Here is a 21,407-nt window from a genome sequence, read left to right as displayed (position 1 = left end):
TTAAATTCATCATTAATACACATATACAAGCATACAAACATACATTTCATACAATCCTTAAAAATGTTCAAACATACACTCAATCCCACAAATAGTTCCTTTCCCCATCACCATCCACCAACCCTTCACCCCACCTTTGTGTTTGACTTCCAATCTACTCAATTACAATTTCTTTCCACTTCTATTACTTTCTTTCACACACCTTTACCCTAATTTCACACTTCTTTTTCTATTACACATTGTTTTCCATCTTATTTGATATTTCAGTATTTGAAACGGAACTTGTTTATTCTAATAGGAGTTCTGATTTTTCGATATGATTTTGCAAGTATCTTTTAAACACCTTCCAGTCCCTATCTATCTTTTCTTTTGAAATCCTTCCAATTTCTTCCATTGTTTTGGATATATTGTAATACTCCAATAATTTGGCAAGCCACTCTGTTTTTGTCGGTATTATACCACTTTTCCAGTTTTTCGCAATCAATAGCCTTGCTGCTACTGTTGCGTATAAATATAAGGTCTTATCTTCTTCCTTTAGGCTTCCTGGTACTATTCCCAATAGAAAACCTTCTGGCGTTTTCCTAAATGAGTATCTAAACATTTTTTTCATTTCATTATATATTATTTCCCAAAATTGTTTGATGTTTAAACAATTCCACCATATATGTATCATAGTACCTTTTCCCGTGTTGCATCGCCAGCAGATATCGCTACAGTTTTTATTCATTTTTGCTATTCTTTCAGGTGTTAAATACCATCTATGTTGCATTTTAAGGTAATTTTCTTTCAGTATATAACATATGGTGAATTTGTTTTGATTTTTTAAAACCCCTAAATAAATTCTCAGGCTAGTAAGATTTTAAAAAGCGCCAGTGTCATGGCCCTATGAAAATATCCGTCTCAGAACCTATAAATGAAAGTACTTTTCATCATGCAACACATAGTTGAACCGTGGAGCTCGCTCCCATTCATAGCTGTCAACTTTTCCCTTTTCTTGCGAGGAATCCTATTCGGAATAAGAGAATTTCCCTTTAAAAAAAGGGAAACGATGACAGCTAATCTCCCATGGGAAGCACTAATGGCCACCAACTCAGATGGCTTTAAAAGAGGATGAAAGAAAATCAAAGAGGAGGTGGCTATCACAGTTATGCTCTGCCTCAACAGTTGGAGGCGGTAGTGCTTCTGAACACCAATTGATGAAAACTGCAGTGCTCTTGTGACCAGGTCCCGCTTGCAGGTTTCCCCATTGAGGCATCTGGTCAGTCACCGGAAGAACAGGATGCTGGACTCGACGGACCTCCGGTCTGATGCAGTGGGCTCTTCATATGCTCTTAACTTCCACGTTTAGAGCAGTCTGGCTTGGTCCTGTCATAAGAGCATAGAAGAAGCGTGCTGGATCAAGCCAAAGGCCCATCTCGCTCACCATCCTGTTCTCAGAGTGGACAGTCACATGCCTGTTGGAAGCCCAGAAGTCAGATCTGAGTGCAACAGTAACTCTCCCCTCCGGCAGTTTCCAGCAACTGGTATTCTAAAGAATCCTGCTTCTGACAGTGGAGTTTGAGCATTGGCATCAGGGTTAGTAGTCTCCGCTTTGCAGAAAGATACCATAAGCCTGGGGATTGGTCAGGGCTCCCATCTTAGGGAGCTTCATTTCCTGGGCGCTGTCTCAAAGAAGACCCCTTCCTGGGTACCCACCATTTGTGGTCTTACCTCTTACAAATACACAAAACTGCCCCGTACTGGCTCAAACCATTGTTCCATGTAGTTTAGTATTGTCTACACAGGCTGGCAGAGGCTTTCCAGGGTTTCAAGGCTGGATTTTTAGCCTTCTGGCATTTTGGATGGATGGACCACTATTGTTCATAAGTAGCAGGCTCCCAGCTGTGGCCTGAGAGGCGTGATAATAGGCAAAACTGAATTATTCTTTTTAAAGGATCCCAGGCAAAGTGGGGGGCACCTCACAAAGTGTTTGTTTATCCCCAAGCAGAGAGCTCGTTAATGCTCTTGCACTATTTCTTTTGAGTGCTCAAAAGCTCCTGAGCAAGAAATCTTTTAAAACGTTGACTTAGAAATCCTTTCCTGCTGCCTGGTGGCAAACTGGTGTCCCAGATCTGCCAATCTGGCGAGGGAAGGTCTCTGCATGGTGAATTGCAAGCCTGACTGGTTTCTGCCCCACGGAGCCAAAGGAGAACCGACTGGTGGGCTGAATATTTAGGGGAGAAAATGCCAGACTGGCTCCCTCTTCTAGATCAAAAATAAATGCAAATGTATATTTTAAAAATTGACCACTCCCTGAGTTAAAAATACCTGTCCCAGGCTCAGGCTATTCACCAACAAATTTATAAAGAAAAAAACATATATTTTTTAAATGTAAGCATACTGGACTAGGGTTATCTGGGGCCTAGGCTGATTGCCATTTATCCATGAAGCTCACTGGGTGGTATCGGGCCAGCCACCATCTCTCATCCACCCTAACCTACCTCACAGGGTTGTTGTAAGGATAAACTGGGGGAGGGGAGAACCCATGTACACCACTTTGAGCTCTGTGGATGAAAGGTGGGGTGTAAGTGTAATAAGAAATAAATTAAGGGATAGAAACCTTTGTTTGTGGTTTTTTTTAAATGGAAGTGGAGATTTTCAGGATTCAGAACACTTCTTCTTTGGCAACCACTCATAGCCAAGTAAGATGGTCTTCCATGAACACGGTCTTAACAATGAGTCCGTAAGTGACTCTGGAGGCCAGTTCTGGATCCACACGTCCTTCCACAGTGGGGACATAGGTTTCCAGGCGGGAGTTGATCACGGTGAGGGTTTGCCAAGTGTGCCTTCCTCTTAGCTCGTTTCTCCCTTTTGTCCTGAGTTCCAGTGTCTTCAAAGTCCATGGCACCTTTGGTAAAGGCTGTTCTCCAACTGGAGCGCTCACAGGCCAGTGTTTCCCAGTTGTCGGTGTTTATACTACATTTTTTAAGATTTGCCTTGAGAGAGTCTTTAAATCTCTTTTGTTGACCACCAGTATTACGCTTTCCATTTTTAAGTTTGGAAGAGTACAGTGGTACCTCAGGTTCAGAACTTAATTCGTTCTGGAGGTCCATTCTTAGCCTGAGGTACCACTTTAGCTAATGGGGCCTCCCACTGCCGCCACACCGCCGCCGTGTGATTTCTGTTCTCATTCTGAAGCAAAGTTCTTAACCCGAGGTACCATTTCTGAGTTAGCGGAGTCTGTAACCTGAAGCATCTGTAACCCGAGGTACCACTGTAGTTGCTTTGGAAGACTATCATCAGGCATCCGGACATCACCAGTCCAACGAAGTTGATGTTGAAGAATCCTTGCTTCGACACTGGTGATCTTTGCTTTTTCCAGTCCACTGGAATTAGGAAGGTGAACCCTACTTTTCCACCTGCCCGTGAGGTGATCAGAAAGAAGGAGAATATCCCAAGATAGTGACTTCCTTGGTTTCTCCCAGCGAGAAGCCTCAAGGCTGCTGGGACAATGAGTGGGCAGCTTCAATTCCCTCCTTGCTGAGACAAGTGAGAGCTAGTCCACCTGGTGGCATTTGTAGTGACTTGGAGCTAATGGCCACTACAAATGCAAAGGGGCTTCTTCTTGATTGTGGAATCAGGGAACATGTGTGTGTGACATGCTTTTGTGTGTATGGAACTGGTTTTAAGATTAGAAGTCACCATAGCGATTAAATGGTATATATAATAGTAGTAATATTGGTGCTGGTAGTAGTACTTGCAGCCCAGCACCCTTGCATTTTGCCTCCCTGTTTTTTAAACCTGCTCTTTAACGAACATAACTTTTACTTCATTCCCCTTTGTATGCAGGAGATTCATGTTCATATCACTGATTGTTCCTCTTTATTAATAACAAGGAGTAGTGGGACATTTCCATAAACCGCGATATTACATGCCAGCCTGTTTTCCTGAATGACACCCAAGGCAGCTTAATGCCTGTTGAGGGATATTCAGTTACAAGCAAGATGTCACCCAGACAAATTACTTCCTGCTTTGGTTTGCTTAACTTGCCCTCCGACTAGATCTTGTACATTAACTTCACAGACAACCACATTGAAAGCATAGGGAAACCATTTAAAGGTATGTTCGCATAGGTTATAGTAATGATTTCTCTTCCTGTCTTTTGGCTAGTTGTCAGCATTTAATGCTCAAGGAAGCTCTGATGCTTCAGATCAGGGGCTGGTTGGCCAACGTTGCAGTCAGAAGTCTTGCATAGAACAGTGGAGGGTGGTCTTTTTCTCTCCCTTTGAGCGGCTTGCAGGTTGACAAGCAAATTTTGTCCTCTTATTTGCAAAGAAGGCAGGCCTGGCTTTTTGAAAGGCAGGCTTGGATCCCAGATGGAATCCAATGTGAACCGACTATGGGCATAATGCTTACTAAACCATGGCTTCTTTGCAGGTTAAGATCCCAAACATACAGCAGCAGTGTGATTTAGCTTGCTTTGCTAAGCTCTGACCTCATACAGTGTCGTCAGGGAGATATCAGGTCTTGTCACCTTGTAAGTGGAGAAGTTGAAGAGGCTGGGAAACGGCCTTCAGCGTGGCTTGCCCATTGCAGTTGTAATGCTTGGTAATAGTTAATCCAAGCCATCGCTTGCAATCAATTCCAAACCATGGTTCCACATCCTGGTTGTGGACAATCCTTAGCCATCTTCTAGTCATTCATATATAATGCTTGCAGAGGTTTTTTTAAAAAAACAACAACAATCACCACCCATGCGTCCATTTAAAATATATTTATGCTGCTTTTCAACAGCAGTTCTTAAAATGGTTTAAGTACACGAGGCCCTTTTACAGTGACTCCAGTTCAACTGGGGTAATCCCTGGAAATGCCACCTGCTTAAAGGATGTTTGGTCAGTTCTGCCTTTTTTAATGGAAAGGTTTTATGTTAGCCTGGCAACGCTTTTGCTCCTGTTCAGGTTCCTCCTGCCCCCTCCCTCCTGTGAACGTCAGTCTGAAATTTAGCTGTGTTCTTAATGGACTCCAATTATTTAATATTGTAGCAGGAACTGAGGCCCCGGCGCCTGCGATGGCTTTCAGGCAGGGCTCATAATGACTGTAATTGCAGAAGAGTGCCTTGCTGAAGCCGGAGCTGCCAGATGTGATGCTCTTCTGATGTAGGGAAAGGTCACGAGGAAAGGGACGTTTAAATTAAGTTATAAATTACAACTGAAGAACAATATTTTGATGTGCAAGACCCGGGGATGTCAGAGCGGCAAGACGTAATTCATGGATTCATTACTGAACAGAGGTGCCTGACAGCTGAGCCATGCCAAGAGGAGAATTTATTTGCGGTATCACGCAGCCAGAAAATGGCAGCTCTGTTGCAAAGCGGGTGTCAAAATGCAACGCCCCACCCCCAGTGCAGAAGAAAGCCACCCCAACCCTTGTACTAATGTGGTGGAGTTTATGCTAATAAGCTCTTGCCTGAGATCCAGAGCTGCTTAATGTCTGTTGTCGTAGCTGAGGGATGTGGGCAGGGCAGCAGGGAAGAAGTGCTGTGATTTAAAAGGCACATATTTGTAGTTCTTCATTTATATTTTGTGTGTGTGTGTGTGTGTGTGTGAGAGAGAGAGAGAGAGAGAGAGAGAGAGAGAGAGAGAGAAGATGTATGTTAAATCACAAAGTGGTTCTTCAATGGCTGGTGGTCTGTAAAATCCCAATAAATATATATTCGGCATCAATGAATATTTGGAATTATCCAAATTGCAGGATATAAATTTATCCATTCTCATTCTTTTATCTTACTTTTTACATTTTGTTTCTACATGTGTTGTCTCTATGTAACACCCCTTTGTGTTGGGGGGGGGACAACTATAAGAATGGCTTGCATCTTGTGTGTATGTATGTCCTACCCACTTCCATTTGGTGGGTGGTACTCAGTGTAGACCCACTGCAATGAATGAGGCTAAGCTAAGTCCATTGATTTTAGTAGGTCTACTCTGAGTAAAAGTTGAATACCACCCTGTCTGAGGATTCCGTTCATAAGCAGTGCATGGATAAAGGACTTCATTTAGTCAGTTGTACTTCGCTTCCATGTAAATTAGTTTTCTATTTAGTGCCTTTGAGAGCTCTTTTGTCATAAGAAATGGGATTCTTGATTAATTTACTTTGTAGAACAACGGATGCTGAGCTTATGCTCTTTACCAGCCCTAGGAGAATGGCCAGTGGCCAGCGCAGACAGCAGTTGTAGTTCAGCAACATCTAGAGGACCACAATTTCCCTACAACTGCTGCAGTGTGTACTAATGTGGCTCCTTAATTAAGGCTTTAAGCATTAGAACCAGAGAGAGACTAGAGTTGGCCGATACCTAGTTTTCAACATCACGATATATCACCAGCCAAACATCACAATATATCACAATGTCTGAAATAAGGACGGAGCTGGTTTTCAACTTTGGGATATACCACCAGCTAAACATCTCAATACACGGATGGCAGTTTTCAGAGCTGGGAGGAGTTCAGGAATGCTGATCTCTGCAGAGAAGTTGCTAAACATAAAAGCTACAAAGATCTTATTCTGTATTAGAAAAAAAAATGTATGAAAACCCTGGAAAGCCGCTGCTCATCAGTATCAGCTACATGGACCCCAATCAGCTGACCTTGGTCAAGGGTGAGCAAGATCAATGCCACTCTCATACATTTGAGCTGTACTTGACATGCTTGAGCATGTGTAGGTGTGGGATTGCGACAGCACTAAAGATGTGTGTGTTGGCAGGACTATGGCAGGCCTGTGTGTGTACGTGTACTCCAGCATGCTGTGGACATGCTCAGGAGCATGAGTTCCAAGTGGGTGGAGCCACACTGCGCACCTATACTGAACAGCTGGAGAGCAACTGAAAACATGTCAAACTGGCTCCAGACTGACAGTTTGGGGCCTGATCGTATGAGTCCCACAAATGCCTTGGAACCATCCTTTCCCAACCTGGTGCCCTCCATATCTTTTGGGCTGCAATTCCTATCAGCCCCAGCCAGTCTGTGCTGAATTGTGGTCCAAAGTATATGGAGGGCATCAGGTTGGGAAAGCCTGTCCCAAGGCATCCTCCAGCTTCTCCAGCCTGGAGCAGTCGGCCATCCGCCCATTGTTCTTGGCCTCCTTCGGCCCCTGTTCTCCTTCCAGTTTGTTAAGCTTGTTCAGTAAAAGGAAAGGAAGGAAATTAATTTGTTCCGTTCCTCCGGGCAAAAATAGATTCCTTCCATGAGTCATGAATAGGGAGGCAGGGACTGGAGTACCTCGCCAAGCAAAAAATCCTGCTTTCAGACAAGGCTTAGTTTTCTTTCTCCTCCTCCTCCTCCTCCTTCTCAAAATAGACCTGACTGGGATTCATCTCTTCTGCCTCATAGGTTCTTCAGCCTAATCACAGATGTAAGGCGGGACAGTCTGGAGTTGCTTGTGGCTAATGTGCACAGCACCCCCAACCACCCATCTGGAGGCTGACAAAACTCTCACATTAGATGGGTGGTGGCAACTTTTTATGGTGGGGTAGGGTCTTGTGGAACCTGTAAGCTGTTTGTATCATCCAGTGGCCCAAGTGTGTGAAAAGTATCCACATCAGCAGTGGCCAGAAGTGCCTTTCTTTGACTTATACAGTGGTACCTTGTGTAGCAATGTTCCACTCGCCCACACTACCCATCCATCGCCTGACTCTGCTCTCCGGCCAGTCTAGGTTTCTTGAGTAGGTTGGCGAGGGAATTACTTTTCTCAAACACAGACTGAAATCACACCGGTAAGGCTGCCACCACTCCCTTTAGTTCAGGGGAACCCAGAGACACAATCCAGGGAGAAGAGTGTGTCCAATTAACCTGGCAATCCCCCCTCCCCCTCCTTACAAGCTGCATCCACAGGCTTGCAGGCAAAAGTTCACTCGGTAAAGCGTGACTAAGCAGAAGGCTTGGATTTAGCTATTCCCCCGGAAAAGGCACAAATACCAACAGGTTCTACTATAAAAGTTTATTTTAAAAGAATAACCAAAAACATGTGGAAAAACCACAGGCACATCTTAAGAGTCTTACAAACATAAAAATAACAACATTGTACATTATAACTAGCTTTTACATACTCACAAAAGAACAGACTTAGAGTAGAGAGAGTCCTTTCAAGTTGTTGCGTAATGGAGCTGTTTGAGGATTTCCATTACAAAAGGACATTACAGCCGGGCATCTTTGCGAGTTGCAGAGCAATGGCATAGAGCAAAACACAAAACATCCCTTGATCCTTTTATCCACAATTCTGGCTTAGCGTCGTAACTTTTGGCCAATCAAGAGTCTTAATTTGATCAGCTCATTCTTTTGCAGCTGGGTCAGTTTTAGGTTTGAACCCTTAATCAAAAGGACCTTCCTCCCACCTGTGGAAATTAACCAGATCCCCAATTCTCAGCAATTTGAAAACAAGCAACCTCCGGGAAGGAGGAAGAGATTCACACCAGCCCAGGTGTCAAACCTTCCATTAATCAAGGACCCCTTTCCTCCCATAAACCTCTCATGGCAAGGAGCCAGAGAGTCTGGGTTTAAAGATACACAACTCCCTTTCCCAGGGTCCTTGCGGCTGACAAAGTACCCACAAGGCCACATTTTTTCACTTGACCAAGGAATGATTTTTCTAACAATGATAACTTTACTACACCTTGGGTTACATATGCTTCAGGTTACATACGCTTCAGGTTACAGACTCTGCTAACCCAGAAATAGTGCTTCGGGTTAAGAACTTTGCTTCAGGATGAGAACAGAAATTGTTCTCCGGCAGCGCGGGAGCAGCAGGAGGCCCCATTAGCTAAAGTGGTGCTTCAGGTTAAGAATGGACCTCCGGAACGAATTAAGTACTTAACCCGAGGTACCACTGTACTTGCATGCCACAGAGCTCAGCTGGGCAACCAATCAGCCTTGATTCAGTTTTAAGCTTCCTGGCAGGCAGAGGGTGCAGGCACCCATATGTTTTGTGAGGACTACTCTCTTTTGAAGGCTACTGGGGCACCCACAGCCAACATTGGGAGCAGCTGGGTGGGTGTGGTGTTTGTGGGTTTCATTTTAGGCAGGCGTGGCCCTCCAGGTGTTTCTGGCCTACATCTCCCATTAGCTAGCACCCAGCTAGCACAGCCATCGGTCGAGGACAACAGGAACTGATAAACAGGGCCTCCTTACTTTTCTTCATATAAGTCGGCACATTGGTCATGTTTGATAAGTAGAAATACAAGCAGGAGTCTTTTCTGGCTTTTGGACACGGTAATACTACAAGACGCAGGTGGCGCTGTGGGTTAAACCACAGAGCCTAGGACTTGCCAATCAGAAGGTTGGTGGTTCGAATCCCCGCGACGGGGTGAGCTCCCGTTGCTCGGTCCCTGCTCCTGCCAACCTAGCAGTTCAAAAGCATGTCACAGTGCAAGTAGATAAATAGGTACCACTCTGGCGGGAAGGTAAATGGCATTTCCGTGCACTGCTCTGGTTCGCCAGAAGCGGCTTAGTCATGCTGGCCACATGACCCGGAAGCTGTACGCCGGCTCCCTCGGCCAGTAAAGCGAGATGAGCGCCGCAACCCCAGAGTTGGTCACGACTGGACCTAATGGTCAGGGGTCCCTTTACCTTTACCTTTAATACTACAGGTTGGAGAGTGGAAGCCTGGAAAAAAAGAGCACCTCAGGCAGGCACCCAGGCACATGTACTGAGCATTAAAAGCATTTTGAGACATGCCAGCCTCCTTTGCCTGTCAGAATTCAGGCTCAGCAGGATCTGGTATCTTAGCTGTATATCCCGGCTTGTGGTCTAGGAAAACGGGGAAGAAATCATTGTTCCGCTCTCTTGCCAGTATAGTCATGGGCCTGACATGGACGCTGGTGGTGGTGGTGGCGGCAGCGGCAGCAACAGCAGGTTTACAAACAAAAGCTTCTATTTACTGACAAAACCTGCGGCAATCCTTTTGAGAGGCAGACGGTTCACCTAAGCAGTTCTCGCTGGGCTCTGCTTCTCCCTGACTCTTAGCAGCGTTGTACAGCGTTGATGGGTTTCTGTCGCACCAGTGCCTTGTTTAAGCTCAAGGCTTGTTGCTTGCAGGGGTTGCAGTGTTCTTGAAGGGAGTTGCCCACAGTGACCCGTTTCCTGCGAGCCCTTTGTGGCACCAGGTGGACTTGCCTGGTGTGGGGCCCCCATTCCTCCCCGCCTACCCCCACTAGCTGGCTCAAAATCTTGCTTTGACAGGGAGGTAAAGGAGCTGTCTGGCAAGGCAGGCAGATGCTCTGGACCAGGGGTCAGTAACCTTTTTCAGCTGTGGGCTGGTCCAACGTCCCTCAGACCATGTGGTGGACCGGACTATTTTTTGGGGGGGGGATGAACGAATTCCTATGCCCCACAAATAACCCAGAGATGCATTCTAAATAAAAGGACACATTCTACTCATGTAAAAACACCAGGCAGGCCCCACAAATAACCCAGAGATGCATTTTTTAAAAAAGCACACATTCCACTCATGTACAAACACGCTGATTCCCGGACCGTCCTGTCCGTGGGCCAGATTTAGAAGGCAACTGGGCCACATCTGGCCCCTTGGCCTTAGGTTGCCTACCCCTGCTCTGGACAGTAGGGGAGCTTTCTAGCAAAAAGTCCCAGGGAGCACAAGAGGCGAAGGTGCTGCTTCAGCAAGGGCCATGCTTCAAGTGAGCAGCTTTATAGCTGGCTCTGCTGCCCCACATCTTCCTGAACGCACCAGTAGAGCTGAGGGGTAGTCAACCTCACATGCCGTATGGCTCCGGCCTTGGGCTTCCACTTGGACATGATGTTTCCTCTGCCCTGGGGGTCCTAGGCATGATTTCGGCTGCTTGGGAGCAGTGGGTGAGATCTGCTTGGGAACTGCAAATTTGAACAAGGGACCTCCTGGTGTCGTGGGTTCCAGAGAGTTAATGGTATCAGCTGACTTCTTTTGAATTCAGTGCACACTAGGGTGCTCGCCTTGGTGGCCACCCCTGCCTCCTGTGGGAGCATGTTCCATAGTTTACACACTGCGTGATGAAGTCCTGTCTTTTATCCATCCCGAGTCTTCCAACAAATTTAGGCCCAGTGCGTTGTTTTGCAGGGCCTGCCACATTTTTAAATGAGCACTACAGGCACCAGATGGTGGGCATGATGGGCTTTAATCCTGCCTTGTTTTTCTTTCCAAATTCCTGGTGTCAGTTATGGAAAATCTTCAAGGTAGAGCCCTTGCAAATCCTGTGGGAATCTAATACGAAAACTGTAATTGCCATGTGAACATGCTTCTCCCGCCCCCACCCTGCCACGCCCCCCCCAATATTATGGGTTGTAGCCAATAAAGTCATACTCACACCCACTAAGATTAATGGAGTTGTTAGCCATGTCTGGTAATTCCAGTGGCCCTGCACTGAGTAGGACTAATATCTGATTCAACCCAATGGCACACAGGCTTCCAGACACCTCCCCCGCCTCCCCAATATATGGAACAACCAGCACCTGTGGAGGGCTTGGTGTGAATTTCAAACACACAGAGAATTCCTTTCCTCAGTTCCTCAAGCAAATACTAACCTCTGGAACGGTAATTTTTTCCATCCATCTGGCTAAATATGAACCAGGGAGGGCTGTGCAGGAACTGGTTTCTTTTTAAAAGTCTGTTGGTTTTGGCATATTTTTGTTTCCAGTGGAATAAGTGGGTGAGTGGTGTGCACACCCACCCACCCTAAATATCTGCTTTGGCTGTGGATCTTTGGGGGAGGGGGGAAGGTTCCCTTAAAATGAAGAAGTGGAGAGCATCTTTTTCTTCTGACTCCAGCTGCCTTTTCTCTTGGGTTATGTAGCTGATCTGATTTACATTTTCTCTTTCTTTCTCTGTCCTTTTAGCTACATGAAAGCAATTACGATGCTGGCAAAGCCCTCCAGCGCCTGGTGAAGAAGCCTGTGCCCAAACTCATTGAGAAGTGCTGGACGGAAGACGAAGTGGTGAGGGGACCTGCTGCCGCTCCTGTTCTGCTTAACCTCTTCCAATCTTTTTCTTACGTTCTCATCGGTTTGGGGGGTTGTAGGAAGAGGCAGAGGTTTCCCACACCCCACAGATCAGCAGCCGCTGCATCAGCCAGTGTCCAATTAGCCAAAGCGGGGCGGGGAATATATTCTTTCTTCCTTAATGCCGCAGCCGTAGAATAAGCGGAGTTGGGTTCTTTCCTTCCCTGTGTCGGCTTTTCAGCGGCAAAGCCCTCGGGCGCGAGAGAGTTCTGTGGATTTGCCTTGGGCCGCCCCATGGCCTGTCTCGCCTGGGTTGTCCCAACCCGGCTGCCAGGAAAACGAGCTTCTTAGCTCCTTCAGTGTCAGATGGGCTTGTTGTTGTTTTTTCCCCCCTCGGGTGGCTTCGGCAGAGATTCTGAGGGCTTTGTCAATCAAGATAAAGCAGGCAGGCAGCTTCCTGGTGCCATTCCTCTGTTGTTTGAACTCAGCACCAGCCATGTGCTAGGCCCGTACGTTGCATAGTGGCACTGTAGCCCCTGTCCAGAGTATTTGCAGCATAATGGGCAGCTGCAGGGAATGTGGCTTTAAAGGGGCACAAGTTAGGCAGGGGGTGGTGGTAGTAAAGGCAGCAGCCTGAATGTGCTCCCCATTATAGTCCAAAGAGCAGGGTGAAGAGCTGCTGCTTTGAGGTTCCAGACAGCACATCTAGGGCCTGGAAGCTTTATAGGGCAGCCCCAGAACAAAGGGAGAAACTTGTGCCAGCTAAAGTCTTTGCATTCTGAGGTTGGGAGCTAGGCCAGTAAAAATGGCTACTGTGAGCCCGTTTCCTTCCTCCTTTTCCTTCTCTTCTGGGGTTGCAAAAAGCTCAGGAATAAAAGGGCGCAAGCTCCGAGTGTCAGAATCTCCTATGAAGACAGCTTAACTGTGGCAATGGGCTGCAGCAGTGTAACTAAGGGGCTGTGTCAGCAAATGAGTCTTATCTAAGTCCCGAATGGGTGGCACTTTTCCTTAGCGCGCTTCGGGCAGGGCAGGAGTTCTGCATCACCCGGCTGCTTCCAAACCTCCTGCTTATGGAGAATTCTCAATCAGTTAGGCCCATGCATTCTTGCGAAGGAGGTGGGCTGGATTAAGGTAGACAAACAGTGGGTTGTTTTATGGTGTAAGGGCCACTGAGTATCCAGGAGTATCTGAAAGCAGGGAGCATTCAAGAAAAGATCTGGAAGAGATGGCGGTGCAGTAACAGTGTTGCTTAAGCAAATTGTAGTGCAGGCCAACTGACTTCCTGGCTTATTGACGCATCTGCTGCTCTTTTTGCTGTCATTACAGAGCTAAGGAAAGGGTAGAGTGGCACTTCCTATTCTCAGTTGGAAGCTGACCTTTGTATAGTGTGACCAGGATGTAGATAAGAGAGGGTTGCTCTACCTAACTCTCACATGCCTAGGGGTTAAGCCCTACCTGTTAATTTTTTTCTAAAGCATTTTTGCCACATTCTTCAGCCCCCCCCCCAAAGTTTTCCAGGGTAGCTTATAGGCAAGTGACATTCAAGAGGTTGCCCAGAGGGGAATGAGACCCTCATGATGAAAAAAGATGCTTTCCCCACAGAAATCCACGCCGTGCTTAGACTCTGCCATCCTATTTCTGAAGACTCTTTCCCTCCTTCCCTCCCTCCCTCCCTCCTTCCTTCCTCTTCCCTTGCCCCCTGCAAGTTGCTTTTATATGCTGAAAGCGCCGCTGATATTTCAGCTCCCGGCTTTGATCAACAGCCAGCCTTAAAAGACAGAGAATGAAGCCTTACAAATCAGAAAGGAAGGCAAAGCGCTCTTAATGAAGAATGAAGCCTCACTCCCTAAAAAGTGAGCGCTGTGGGCGCGCAGAATGGCGATCATTAGCTCGGCATTGCTGCTGTCAGTCTCCGCTTATCATCTCATCTTTCCCCCTCCCCAGCTTCCCAGTTCCATTTGGCAGGCCTCCACCGTCGGCAAAAGCCAGACCTCAAGCTGTTCTCTTATTTGTAAGGAGTTTTTAAAGCTCCGCCCTCGGAACTTCATGATCTTATTTATTTATTTAGACCCCTGATTGTTCGCTCCAGACCAGACGTACTCTGTAAAGAGAAAGAGGGACCCTGCAGGGGTGTCACAAAGTTCGCTCACGCCCCCCCATCCCCAGTGCTGTGTAGGCTGTGGATTTCTTAAGAGACTCAGAGAATAATCCAGGTCCAAACAGCATCTCTATTTGACTCATCCTAGGTTTGAAATAACCTCATGCAGCTTTTAGGATGCTATGGACATTCTAGGCCTGGGTGGTCTCTCTGATCAGCTTGACAGCAAGATTGGGACCACCACATAGTGGCTTACAAAAATAATGACAACTGTCACAATGGCAGTTTGTTTAAAACAGCAGCAGATAAAAACCAAATCCAAAATGGCACAAGTTGTAAAAAAATGCTAGCACAGCAAGTGTGTGTGTGTGTGTGTGTGTGTGTGTGTGATAGAGAGAGAGGGAGAGAAATTTCCAAAGGGAAATCTGAAAAGGCCTCATCTCAATTTCCATACTCTCTCTGGGAGGGCAACTGAGGACCAACCATCTGATTCTACTACGAGTACATTAGCAAGACTCATATACGATCCAAGTTACCCGGTTTCAATTCATCTTGCACTGTTTTGCTTTTGCTGCTTTTGGGCAAATGCATAAGAACATAAGGAGAACCCTGGTGGATCAGGCCAGTGGCTCATCCACTCCTGCCTCCTGTTCTCACAGCGGACGACCAGATGCCTTGGGGTGGGGGGTGGGAGCCCACATAGAACCATTACCTCCCTTGAACCCCTCCCCTAGCCACCAGCTGAGCCTGCCTCTGCCTTCCAAGATGACACCAGACACTGCCCGCATATTTCCCACACTGTCTTCCCAGCCACGAGACTAGCAAAAGTGTTTTATCTGTTGAAAAATTAACACTGAATGCCAAAATGGAATGCTTATTTTGGCGTTAAATAGCATCTAAGTAAAATAATGATGTTGTTGTTGATGATGATCCAGCTAATACAGGGAAAGGGATCCTGTAACCTCCCAGATGTTCTCATTATCTTTGACCATTGGCCCTGCTGGCTGGGGTTGATGGGAGCCAGGGCTCCCAATGTTGTCCAAAAGGTCACAGGTTCCATGTCCCTGCGATGACAGCTTCTGAACTTGCAGAGCATCATTAAAGGGACTTTCCTTCTTGCCTCGGCATGGAGGGCCCAGGCTCCTTTTATCTGAAGCATGTGCACCTCTGCACACACGTTGAATCCGTAGAAAGGATAACAAAAGCAGGAGAAATATAGATAAGGACGAGTAGCCCACCCCCAGTTTGTTAGGCTTTTTAATTAAACACTGTGAATATATTTAAATAATAGAGGCTCCAGGCTGAGCTGCATCTAATCGAAACCGATTAAGTCACCCGTCCACACTCGGATAGTTATTAATTCTGTTTGTTTATGCATGCTAGCTGAAGGCAGAGTTCCCGGCTGCCGTGGAGCCCCGTAATGCGCGGGGATGTTTGTGCAGCATGACGCTGGGGCCTTAATTAGCATCCTGATGTTGATTATGAAGAACAGCAGGCTTGCTAATTGAATTCACTTTACGACCCAGGACCCGGGTCGCCTTTGCAAAAATCAAGGGGAACTGGCTTGCGCTGGAGTTTGGGTTTGTGTGGGTGATACCGACAACCAGCTGAGAAGAGGGGAGAAAGCATTATCCCTCACTCCCAAATCACCCTGAAATACACTTTTAAAGGATTTGGTCTTTATCATTACATCATGAATAGGAATCAGTATATTAATGCTTGTATTCTTCAGCCACGTCAGTATATCGATAGAAATAAAAGCCATCAAGTACATGTGTCCATGCTGTTAGCTTCAGATTCTGGAATAATTGATAGAAGGGGCAGCTCATAAATGTACACATTTACTAATACTCAGTACTCTAAAAAGTGAAAGGCAGGGGGATATTCTCTTATTGTAGGGGTAGTCAACCAGACACCCTGCAGATTATTTTTTAACCAAAGGCAAACCAAATTTGGAATAAGAGTTCTGGATGCATAGGAAGCTGCCATATAGAGTCAGACTCCTGGTCAATCAAGCTTAGTATTGCCTTCACTGACTGGCAGCAGCTGTCCATGGTTTCAGACAAGCTCTTTCAAGTGCAGACATATTCTACATATCCTAGCATTCAAATTCTCTGCTACCTGGTGTCCATTGTAGCTGAATTTTAAAGTGTCCCATTGTTAGATAGCTTATAGGGGAAAATAGGATACTGAGTGATGCGCAATCCTAGATTTGTCTCTCTGGAAATCTCACACTGTAACTTTAACTGTAACTTTCATCTTGAAGTATACCACCTTTTAAATATTTTAGGTAGCTTTGTTTGGGGGTGGGGGGATGTTGCATGCTTGGAAGTAAACAACCCCGATTCAAATAACCTCTTAACTTTATATCCAAGGGTGGTTAATCCTTGATGGCGATAAACCTTAATTGGCCATGTTCGTGGATTTACAAGTTCATAAATTTTAAAGCACCATTCAACACCTGGCTTCATGTTTAAAGCTCCATTTGTTACAAATACGAATTAAAATCCCCCTTCTTGCCCGCCCCCTCCAAAAAATAGCAAGGTACGGCAAACTAAATTTCCCCCAATGCACTTGTAGATGTTTGTAATGCAATGAACTGAGATTGCCCGGACAAGACATTAGTTGCGTGGCTTTCATCATCTCAAAATGCTTCCTGGTATATCTGTTCTCGAGGAGAGGAACAAAACATCTTTTCATCCTTGGTTCATTTGAAACCAGACATCGTAGAGTGCCTAAAAGGGCAGAGCTGCTTACTGGGGCAAAAAGACTATGAATTTAAAGTGCAATTAAGACGGGCCTGGCTGCTGGATCAGGTCAATGACCCTTATAGGTCAGCAGCCTGTTCTCACAGCAGCTCAATCAGACACCTGTGGGAAGTCCAGTAGCCAGGCTTGAGCCCAGTAGCACTTCCTACCTGTGACTGCCAGCAACTGGTTCCCAGAGGCATAATGCATAATGGAGAAACATCCCCTTTTAGCAGCATGACAATGGGCTGGGGGCTTGGGGTGGGAGGATGAACCAGTTCAACAGAGCATGGTGGTGCCAGAGTGTGCAATTATAAAGTGGGCATAGTAAGAACAATTCAACATTAGGTGAACACATGATTTGTATGCACAAAATTCTGAGCCCACAGTGAAAGGATCTCTGGTAGCAGGATTATTATTACAGTAACGGGTTTTGTCCAACTTAAGTTTATTAAGAGCCGATGCACAAATAAATCGGGAGTTTTATAATTTGTGGGGCCACCACCAAGAAGGCACTTTTCCTTGCACATGGGAGCCTAATTGATCTTAACTGCAGGCATGCAAAAAGGACCTTAGTGCCTAGGTAGGGCTATGTGAATGAAGTTGCTCCTTCAGATCACCTGTTCCCAACCAGCTTAGAGTGGTAACCAAAGTAGCAGGTGCAAAAAAATGGGTGCTTATGTGTTCAGGCTTCCTATACCTCTAAAGGTTGTCGCAAAGATGAAATAGGAGAAGGGAGAACAGTGGATGTTCCTTTGATCAACTTGGAGGAAAGGCAGGAGATAAATTTAATTAATAACACCCCCAAGCTTCAGATTGTTAATTCTAAAACCCACCTGTTGGGGATATCGGAGTTGTCCCAACTTTGATAGCGGGGTGCTTGGATGTGCAAGGTGGAATCAGTTTTGGACTGCCCAAGCAAGTTTTCTCACCACTGCAGCTTCATTCACAATTAGATCTGTTGGAGAAGGGCTGTAGCTTAGTGGAATATCATCTGCTTTGCATGCAGAAGGTCCCAGGTTCCATCACCAGCCTTTCCTGTTGAGCCTGAGAACATTCCCTCTTTATTTTATTTTATCTGTTTTTTAAACAAAATTTATATCCTGCTTGAATAGAACAAAGAAGAAAACCTCTAAGTGGTTTGCAACGATATGAAACATAACATTAACATTACTGATAAACAGTTAAAAATAGGTATTAAAAATACTAACATGACGAGTGCAACAAACAGGAGCTAAAAATAAATAATACACACTTCTGATGTATCTGGAGAGGCTTGCCTGAACGAAAGCGTTTTAAGTCTGTGTCAGAATGACTACAGTGAAGGGTTCATTGCCACATGTAAATAGGCAGGGAGTTCCAAAGTGTAGGATCTGCCAACTAATTGATTGATTCCCTACAAATGTCTGAAAACCTAGGAGAGCTGCTCCCAGTGAGTGTGTAGACAATGCTGAGCTAGATGGACCCATGGGTCTGACACAGTATAAGGCAGCTTCCGATGTTCCTGTTGAATCCACCCAGGGCCTTGACTTCCACACAGGGCCACTCTGGTGCCTTCTGCTCATTCGTGTTGGTTCCTGAACTGCTGCCAATAATTGTTAGCTTTCTCCTAGCTTCTTTTATATCTTTGCTTGCTTTAACCTGCCATATGCTTGATCCGATGTTTCTCTGCCTCGTGGAATATTTTTAGATATTACGCCCTTGCCATATTGACAATCTTCACCCCTTCCCACCCGCATCTCACAAATATTTACACTGGTGAGTTGCCCTTGTTAAAAGGTCTTGCTTTTTTATATATATTGGAGACCAGAAGCTAAATACCCAACAAATTTGTAATGGCAACAGTATTTTTTTTAATTTGGCACAGACATACTTAATCAAGGAGGATTTTCAGAAAATATTCTAGTCTCATATGTCCTTTGCTTCATGCAGGAAAAAAAGGTGGGGGGCATTTTTCATTCTTGCTGGGGGCGGTGAGGGAGGGTAGGAAGGAAGAAATCTACTGCTCAAAAGATTAATAAATGCTATAGACTTTGGCTGTTGAAACTGCATATTTCATCTCATTTTCAAGGGTGCCTTTTCTTCCTTTAAGAAAAAATGGTGATTGCTTACGCTCTCAGCTGTTCGCAGTCATTTTCCAGTGTTCATTTAAAAAAGGAGAACAAGACACAAGGTGGCTCAAAGGGCTGCGTTTGTTCTCTCCCAAAGCAATTTATTTCATAAACAAAAGAGGGCCAATACCATTATCCTTTGTAGTTCCTTAGCAACAGAACTCGAGTCATTTTAGCTGGTGCGCTCTCTCGCTCTGTGTGTGTGTTTGTAAAATGCACATCTTGTTCCTTCTGTGTATAGAAACATTTAACGGCACAGCTTTGTAACTTAAACAAAGACCCATTGCTTGGAAGATGCTGTAAAACCTGAAATCTCCCTGTGTCTGTCTCCCTCTCATCCACTGGCAGGATTCGGTCTCTACCCTTTCTTTTGCCTTCCTCTTCACAAATGATATGCGGCCAAGAGATCCAAAGAAAGGGACTCAAGAAAATATGTGGCTGGGGTTTGTGATTTACTGCCGTCCGCCTAGAAAAATGCCACAGGATAGGCATGTGAGTTGCCTTGAGTAGCAATAGGGGGGGGGGGCATCCCTTACCTTACCTCTGTGTTTCAGCTTGGTATAGCAAACAGTGGGGCAGAACTGGGCTTACCACTCAAGTGACATAAGCATGTTGGGGTGGGAAGGATTCCTCTGCAGAGGCTCAAGGATAGTTTGCATTCAGCTGAAAGCACATTGGGTCTCATTGCATATTCATCACTACCTCTCTGCACATAGGTGAGGGTGCAGGCTTAAGGCTTGCTCCCAAACACTCCCACCCTGTTGGATTAGACCAGGCATAGGCAAACTCGGCCCTCCAGATGATTTGGGACTACAACTCCCATCATCCCTAGCTAACAGGACCAGTGGTCCAGGATGATGGGAGTTGTAGTCCCAAATCATCTGGAGAGCCAAGTTTGCCTATGCCTGGATTAGATAAATTCATGACGGCTATCGATGGCTACTGGCTGTGATGCCTCCAAGAATGCTTCTGAATACCAGTTCTTGGAAACTGCAAGAGGGGAGAGTGCTCTTGTGGTTGGGTCCTGTTTGAGGGTTCCCCTCTGGTATCTGGTTAGCCACTGTGAGGACGGGATACTGGACTTGATGGGTCATTAGCCTGATCCAGCAGGCACTTCCTGTGTTCTTAAACCTGGTGCCTCACTCTTCTCCAAGCGGAGAAAAGACGAGGATTTTCTGGTGTGGCCCTATGCTGGGATTTCCTTTCTTTTGTTTCTTTTCACGAGAGAATACTGGAAACTTGGGACACTTGTTCGTTTTTGTTTGATGTACCAATATTCCAGCTAAGCCTAAATAGAAGCAAAAAGCAGGCACTCCCTTGAAAGCAGCAGATCCCACTACCCTGCATTGGATTCCCGGGGTGCACTCTATGGCCCAGTTTGCGTGTAACACTAAACTATAGTTTAGCGCTGCATAGAAGAACCTACCCAAGCTGTCAAAGCCCTAGACGTGGGTATTCCCCACCACTGGCCCCACACATGTAAGGGGGGCTTGGTCCCACTTTTATGGAACCTTGCCTTAACGTCACAGTTCAGACCAGGGATCTCAGTCTAAAACAAATTCTGGCTATTTTAGTAAGCCAGCAATCGTAGCCATGGTTTAACGTTATTATTAAGAAACTGATCCAGGCTGGTTTTAAACCAAGGTTTCAAACAGAATATCAAACCGAGGTTCCTTAAAGGCGGCAGTAGGCTGAAGCCCTGGACATAGGGAAGGTGTAGACGAGTCCAGTGCTGTGCTTGGGCTTGTTCAGACTCCTCTGTGGTTTCCCGTGATGTGCAAACACAGTCAAATGGTGTGCCTCCAGTCAAATGGCAGCATATGCACACTGTGTGTATAAGAGACCCAGTGTGAGCAGGACTGCTCACCTGTTCTTGTTGCTCTCTCTCTCTCTCTCTCTCTCTCTCTCTCTCTCTCTCTCTCACACACACACACACACACACACACACACACACAGAAAGAGAGAGAGAGAGAGAGAGAGAGAGAGAGAGAGAGAGAGAGAGAGAGAGAGAGATTGCTATACAATGTGGGGTTCCCCATGTGTCAGAGGTCACGCCTTACGAAGAGGGCTGTGGTAAGGATAATGTTCAGCGAGGGCTTAAGAGAAAATCCGCGAAGGGGTTTTTAAACTAAAGAAATTGTTCATGTGAGCGTGGCCTTTGAATCCACACAGCGGGAGTGGCATTAAATCAGTTTGATCTATACGAGGATGAGATTTCCCTGTTTATAAACGAGGTCCACTGGAGCACTGCTGGTGAGGGGTATAGAGACTGACAGCTCGGATTATATAAGGAGAAGTCCTTGAGGGTGAATCTCTAGTTTTGAGGGAGCTAATGTCAGCCAGCTTCACAATGCTCAAAGCCAATGACCGGCGACTGGCTGCCAGTGGTTGTGCCAAAAGTGGAAAGCCGAATTAGAATAATCTGTCATGAGGCGCTGTATTGAGAAGACGGGGATAGAAATGGATTGGTTGATGTCTGAGTTTTCACTCCCGCATT

General features: G+C 45.9%; 1 protein-coding gene across 19 annotated transcripts in view; it reads left to right on the top strand.

The window, feature by feature from the left end:
• The window catches only part of RERE (arginine-glutamic acid dipeptide repeats), a 357,369-nt gene that overhangs the window by 233,867 nt on the left and 102,095 nt on the right, over positions 1-21,407 (top strand). For all 19 annotated transcript variants that reach the window (XM_081201368.1, XM_081201373.1, XM_081201372.1 and 16 more), the window contains one exon: positions 11,853-11,951. In XM_081201368.1, the coding sequence (XP_081057494.1) occupies positions 11,853-11,951 (99 nt within the window). The remainder of the gene's footprint in view (positions 1-11,852; positions 11,952-21,407) is intronic.

The sequence above is a fragment of the Podarcis bocagei genome (assembly GCF_964188305.1).
Source record: "Podarcis bocagei genome assembly, chromosome: 7".
Classification (NCBI taxonomy): Eukaryota; Metazoa; Chordata; class Lepidosauria; order Squamata; family Lacertidae; genus Podarcis; species Podarcis bocagei.
Note: the sequence above shows the minus strand (reverse complement) of the source record. Positions and strands in the feature narration are given on the sequence as shown.